Consider the following 6,965-nt stretch of genomic DNA (forward strand, 5'->3'; position numbering starts at 1 on the left):
CCACATGTTATGCAAGGAAACAGCCTCTCAGCTGAGTGTGATCTCATGTGGACTTTCATGCAAGCTCTATTTATGAAATCCTTTCCACAGATTTGGCAAGAACGTAGTTTTTCTGTGGGGATTTTCAGTACTGACATCCCATAGAATCTGATACCACCAGTCTTGGTGGTCTCTGTATTAAAAGTGTCATTAGGATTGAAGTTCAGAGTCTGATCTTCACTGTGGTCTCTTTCCTCATGAGTAGGAGTCAACATGGAGGCATCAGTCTCCTGCATCAGTTCAAGCTGCTCTCCCTCCTGACTGCTGCAGAGTTCCTCCTCTTCCTCTTTAATCTGTGGAGGCTCTGCAGAGTTCCTCCTCTTCCTCTTTAATCTGTGGAGGCTCTGGGTCCTCTTGGTCCACACTGGAGTTCCTCTCCTGAATACAGAGCTGCTGCTCAGAGAGAACCTCCTCCTCCTTACAGACATGTTGCTGTGGGAGCTCTGGAGGGACACACAACAAAAAGAGATAAGATAGAAACAGATATCTGAACATATAAACACAACAAGCAGACACTGTTACAGTTTAACACACCTTAACACACCTATCCTCCTTACAGACATGTAGCTGTGGGAACTCTGTAAGGACACACAACAGAAGACATGTGTGACACATGTGTAAGTACTCTTTCCAAGTTAACACACTGATGTCAAAATGAACAGTAAGTGAAAAAACAACAACAACTGGGTGAGTTTAAGTTTAATGTGTTTGATGTAAAAAGAAAACTAAATGTCATCACTGTCATGATTGATATTTATTATTACAATTCTTCGATCTATAAAATGATTGTTAACAGTCACTGGGTCTGTCAGGCTGGAGACATTTTCACAGTAATGTGACCGAAATTACAGAAAGACCCATCAACTCTGAGTTTAACACTAGGACCGCCAGGATTACAGCGCCCCTGCCCGTGTGCTCAGAGGCAGAAGTTAGGATAAAATAAAAAAATATTACAGACTATAGAATAGGACTGACAACCTCTCCAATGTCTCATGTCAACTAATTAACACTATCTGTCGGCTTTTTATAATGCCTTTTTTTTTTCTTTTTTTTTGCATGCACCGTGTCTCCAGTTGAAAGTTGTGATTTGCTAAATACATTCTACAATAATAAATTAGATTAACTTTTGGTCTAGAATATTGTTGGCTATATTACGCATTTTAATAAAAAAAAACTTAAGAATAAAAGAAATAAACACTGAAATAATTAGTGGAAACTTTTTTTTTATTGATACTCCTCTCTGACATACTAACACACACACACACACACACACTAAACACGTGATTGAATGAATGAATGAACATTAATTAGGGATGAAAACACAATTGGAAAACAACAACAACAACAATAAGGCAATATGGGCGCTGTCAAACTATGGAACTATGTACAAAGATAACAAAGAGAACTCAGAACATGACGGAAGCATTGGCGAACACACAATGAGCACGAGCGGCATCTAATGAGGCGGACACCCTGGGCAAAAGCTGTCAACCCTTGCAGTGCACAAGGCGCTTGCATCCCTGGCAGGACCGAAGGGTCTTATTTTGTTTGCAGTGGCTGTTGATCTGACACTGCCTCCTTTTTGCCCCTTGTGGCTGCTGCTGCGGCGCCCTGGGAACTGCAGTCAAGCTGGCCTTGACACGCATGTGCTCCTCTCTCAGTTCCCCCGCCAACTGCAAAATGAAGGCACTTCTGGGGATGGCGGTTGAGGTGCACGCCTTGAACAGGACATGGGCGTTTATGCCAGCCAGGTCCAGTAGGTTGCAGAAGACTGCGACAGGCCACCTTCGAGTTGCACCTTTTACACTGTACTGGCGAGCCATCCTGTCCAGCACATCAACCCCGACCTGTAGATGATGGAAATAGCAGAAACTGAATGCGTTTATAAAAACAATTATAAGGACATAACAATAATAATAATAATAATAATAATAATAATAATAATAATGATAATAAATGTGATAAAATAATTAAGAAAAAAAATACAGTAAGCTAACTTACCTTTGTGGCGTTGTAAAAGGTGACCGTCTCTGGCTTCCTCTTCTTGTCACCCCCAATGGAGACGGTCGGGTGCATTGTGCTGAGGAGAGCAACGCTTTTTCTTTTTTCCCCTGATAAATGGTGAGGGTGGCTCGCTCGTGCTGCAGCACCTTGGTGGAGAACAGCTCCCCTCTCTTCTCCTGGACTGAAGGTGGCAGCTCCATTCTGCTCTTGTTGACTGTGCCAACAAGACTGGTGTTTTTTTGCAGCAGGTTTTTTGCCAGGCTGAGGGACGTGAAAAAATTGTCCGTGGTGACATTTCGCCCTTTTCCCACGTACGGCTCCATCAGCTTCATCACCACGCTCTCCCCCAGACGTTGCTGAGCTGGTCTGGTGGTGTCCTTGCCGAGGTACGGCAAGCCGTTCAGCAGATACTTAGTCTCCACATCTGCAGCCAACCAGAACTTGATCCCAAATTTATCAGGCTTATTAGCCATGTATTGCGTGAAGGGGCACCTGGCTTTGGTGGGGAACAGCTGCTCGTCCACAGTGATGCATGCTCCAGGTTTGTAGCAGGCAATGCAATTTTTAATAAAGGCACCCCACACATCGGACATGAGAGCAAATTTGTCGTTGCTCAGGCGGGCACGTCTGTCTGTACTTCATGTCAAAGCGCAGGTAGCGCATGATGTCCCTGAAGCGGTTTCTTGGCATCGTGGCCGCGAAGAAAGCCAGCCCCCATTCCTCGGACCAGAAGCTCTCCATCTCAATGTTTCTGTTGTATGCGCCTCTGACATACAACAGGGCGATGAAGGCCTTCAGCTCAGCGATGGACAGATCCCATGAGCTGTCCTCCTCCATACGGTGCGCCTCCGCTACCGTGCAGTCCTGTATGTGCCGCAGCATGTTTCTGTCCAGCAAGCACGTGAAAGCGCTAAGTGCGTCTTCAATATTGCGCTTAGCGTGCGCTGTGGGTCCCGTGGTTTCTGTGAGGACATTTTGGGACTGTTGTCTCCCCGAGTGTCCTCCAGGCTGGATACTTCTCCAAGGGGTCCCATCTCTCCCCTGCTCACACGTGCTCGGGACTGAAAAACATCAACAATAAACACACAGGAACATAATGCGATCATTTATTGATTATGAAATATCATTCTTCTGTTATCAGGCTTTATATCGACATCTTTAGAATTATTTCGTTTTCAAATAAATATTTGGAAATGAATATTTATGCTTTGGTGTACTTTTACAGAGTTTTGCAATATGTATACCTGTATGTTCAGATGGAGCACCTGGAAGCGGTTCAGCCGCAGTCCCGCCAGCTGGCATGGTCACTGTTGAGATTTATTGCATTAGATTTTTTTAATATCATTCACAGAAGTGGTATCCCCTCTCTCTCTCTCTCTCTCTAACTCTCTCTCTCATAGTTTGTCAAATGGCTGCGCTAGCTAACTTCAGTCTCATCAGGCCTACTCTTTATCTAACACAAAATAATTAGCCTAAAAATGATAGAATTCATACAATTATTTGACAAAATAGATAACCATGCCTACCTGGAGTGGACACACCAACAGAGGAGGCAGCTCGCAACCTCTTTTTTGGTATGGGCCGTGGGGTTCAGGCTCCGAGCCTGAACTCTCCTCTTCACACCAGTCCAGGTCACTGATGTCGGATACGACTCCGCCATCAGACTCCCCCTCGCTCATCTCCTGGAGCTTCTCCAACACCTCCGCCAATGAATATCTCACCCTCTTCATCTTCTCTATCTGTCCCTATCTGTCAGTCACTGTGTATCTCTATCTCTCTGTCTATACCTCTCTATCTTTCTATCTCTCTATCTTTTTCTCTATCTCTCTGTCTGTGTTTCTCCCTCTCTCTGCACTTTGATTTGTCGCGTATGAATTTATAACACAATAGCCGCGGGAAAACAATGGCGCGTAATGTATCAAAATGTATAATCTTCAGCAGCGGTTGGAGGTATAAATGCTCAGAAGTCTAGTGTGTTTAATTTTTGTAACTTATAGACTTCAGAAAACATACAAGACACATTTTCAGGAAAAGTCATGGGAAGAGAAGCTTGTAGGCTTTATCTAAACGGAGTTATTTGCATTATAAAAACCCAAATGTCAGACCGTCGTGGTGGTTCTAGTGTTAAGACTATAAAAAACTTTTTTTTTATATTAAGAAACCTCAATTGGAGACATTTTAAGACTTTTAAAGGACCTGTCGACAACTTGTCAAGTTTATCCAATTGCAAAATATGTACAATATCAAATTAAATGTTGCTGACAAAAAAAGACTCCAGTTGGCAGGATGACAACATAAGTGACCCAAAGGGTTTTGCAAGTGTACGGCGTCTCACCTGTGTGGATTCTCATGTGACCTCTCATGGCTCTGTTACATCGGAAATCTTTTTCACATTTTCCAAGAACATGGTTCCTCACTTGTGTGTGTGTGTGTGTGTGTGTGTGTTCTCAGGTGTGTATACAGTTTATCCTTAAACCAGGAGGCTTCGAAATAAGTGTGGCATTGGAAAAAAAATGTCTTACCTGTTTGAGTATTACGGTGAATCTCTGGAAGTTCATGAAAGTTGTGAGAGAGGAGCTGGTGGTAATTGTGTTCTTCTAATATCACAGAGCTTATAACTGGTGTGCTGACCTCAAACTCCTTCTCTGCTGTAAAAGTGTCATCAGGACTGAAGTTGAGAGTCTGATCTTCACTGTGGTCTCTTTCCTCATGAGTAGGAGTCAACATGGAGGCATCAGTCTCCTGCTTCAGTACAAGCTGCTCTCCCTCCTGACTGCTGCAGAGTTCCTCCTCTTCCTCTTTAATCTGTGGAGGCTCTGGCTCCTCTTGGTCCACACTGGAGTTCCTCTCCTGAATACAGAGCTGCTGCTCAGAGAGAACCTCCTCCTCCTTACAGACATGTAGCAATAGGAACTCTGGAGGGACACACAACAAAAAGAGATAAGATAGAAACAGATATTTGAACATATAAACACAACAAGCAGACACTGTTACAGTTTAACACACCTATCCTGTGTACATCATCAGCCCAGAAAGCCTATTGTTAGAATACAAACGAGATCAGAAAAATGATTACTGTATTAATTACTGCATTACTTGTCAACCTGATATGTTGACAGCACCATGTAATACATCGTCTACAATTTGTGTTTGTGTGTCACCTCTAAAACGCCCTCAAAACAAAAATTATATCAAGTTCATGCAATAGCAAAATACATAAAAATATCAAATTAAATGTCACTGGATAGCACTTATTACTGGATGCATGTTAGTGCTGCCACATTGGGAAACTAAAGGAGATACATCAGTGAAGGAGTAGTCTGACAAAATGGCTAACTTCTATGAAAGATGATGTTACAAGCTAAGACATCTAAGTGAAAATATGGGGCTCTTATACTGCTGTAACCTGTTGTACTGATGAGTTGCACCTTGTCTTCATCATTAAATTTAAGAAAATTCTGGGACATCCAGGATTTAATGTCAGAGAGGCACGATTTAAGTTTGACTAGGCAGCTAGGATCCAAGGGTTTTAATGGTAAGTATAACTGTGTGTCACCCGCATAAAAATGATAAAGCACATCATAATTCTGAATAAGCTGGCCAAGGGGCAGCATGTATATACAGAACAGAAAGGGGGCCAAGAACTGAGCCTTGAGGGACCCCACAATTCAACTGCGCTATTGTGGAAGTGGAGTTACCCAAAGTGACAGAAGAAGTTCTATTGAGGAGGTACATCTATATCTAATGCTCTGTCTCAGTTGATTTCCCTCGGTTCTTGTTCCCTTTGAGGTTTGCTGTGATTTTTCAACTTGTGGTGTTTTTTATTAGTTGTATGTTTTCATCTTGCTTGTTGCTGGTTTGTTTAAAAAAAAATCAGTAAAAAAAAAAATACAACAAAATAATAATAAATGTTGCTGACAAAAAAACAAACCAAAGACTAGTTTTTTCTCTCACTCTAGGTTTTGCAAGTGTACGGCGTCTGACCTGTGTGGGTTCTCATGTGACCTATCAAGTCTCTGTTACGTCGGAAATCTTTTCCACATTTTGCAACAACATGGTTCATCACTTGTGTGTGTGTGTGTGTGTGTGTGTTCTCAGGTGTGTATACAGTTTGTACTTAAACCTGAAAGCTTTCTAACAATTATGGCGTAGGAAAATATGTCTTACCTGTGTGAGAACTCCAGTGAATCTCTGGCAAGAGAGGGTTGTTCACATAGTTACTGTGACTTCTGCTTTTGTGACGTCTCCTCTTACGTTTTGGTTCTGCATTTCTAGTTGATCCCGAGTCTCCATGTTTGTCTCCTCTCTGATCTTGGCTCTCAGCTTCAGGAGAGTTGTGAGAGAGGAGGTGGTGGTAACTGTGTTCTTCTAATACCACAGAGCTTATAACTGGTGTGTTGACGACAGACTCTTTGTCTGCTGCACTTGGAGTGTCATCAGGATTGAAGTTTAGAGTCTGATCTTCACTGTGGTCTCTTTCCTCATGAGTAGGAGTCATGTGACGTATTTTCTTTGGGTTTGGTTCTGTATGTCCAGTCGATCCCGAGTCTCCATGTTTGTCTCCTCTCTGATCTTGGCTCTCAGCTTCAGGAGAGTTGTGAGAGAGGAGCTGTTGGTAACTGTGTTCTTCTGATACCACAGAGCTTATAACTGGCATGTCCCCTACAGACTCTTCGTTTGCTGCACTTGGAGTGTCATCAGGACTGAAGTTCAGAGTCTGATCTTCACTGTGGTCTCTTTCCTCATGTGGAGGAATAACGTGACGTCTCCTCTCTGGGTTTGGTTCTGTATTTCTAGTCGACCCTGAGTCTCCATGTTTGTCTCCTCTCTGATCTTGGCTCTCAGCTTCATGAGAGTTGTGAGAGAGGAGCTGGTGGTAACTGTATGCTTCTGATACCACAGCGATTATAATTGGCATGTTC

General features: G+C 43.0%; 1 protein-coding gene across 1 annotated transcript; it reads right to left on the bottom strand.

Moving 5' to 3' along the window:
- Positions 1-1,292: 1,292 nt before the first annotated feature.
- Positions 1,293-6,961, bottom strand: LOC126394167 (uncharacterized). The gene is made up of 5 exons (XM_050050830.1): positions 6,211-6,961; positions 4,566-4,958; positions 3,288-3,350; positions 2,041-3,104; positions 1,293-1,886 (listed from the first exon to the last, which is right to left on the bottom strand). The coding sequence occupies exons 1-4, from the start codon at positions 6,959-6,961 to the stop codon at positions 2,608-2,610; spliced, it is 1,704 nt and encodes a 567-aa protein (XP_049906787.1). The 3' UTR covers positions 1,293-1,886; positions 2,041-2,607.
- Between the last annotated feature and the right edge of the window lie 4 nt (positions 6,962-6,965).

The sequence above is a fragment of the Epinephelus moara genome, chromosome 8, assembly GCF_006386435.1.
Source record: "Epinephelus moara isolate mb chromosome 8, YSFRI_EMoa_1.0, whole genome shotgun sequence".
Lineage (NCBI taxonomy): Eukaryota > Metazoa > Chordata > Actinopteri > Perciformes > Serranidae > Epinephelus > Epinephelus moara.

Bases quoted from the DNA above. Each gene is read 5' to 3' on its own strand.
- LOC126394167 (XM_050050830.1), bottom strand. From the start codon at position 6,961: ATGCCAATTATAATCGCTGTGGTATCAGAAGCATACAGTTACCACCAG. The intron at 4,959-6,210 runs GTAAGACATATT...GTGTCCCTCCAG, and splicing joins TCACTGGAGTTCTCACACAG to AGTTCCTATTGCTACATGTC. The intron at 3,105-3,287 runs GTATACATATTG...GATGTTTTTCAG, and splicing joins TGCTCCATCTGAACATACAG to TCCCGAGCACGTGTGAGCAG.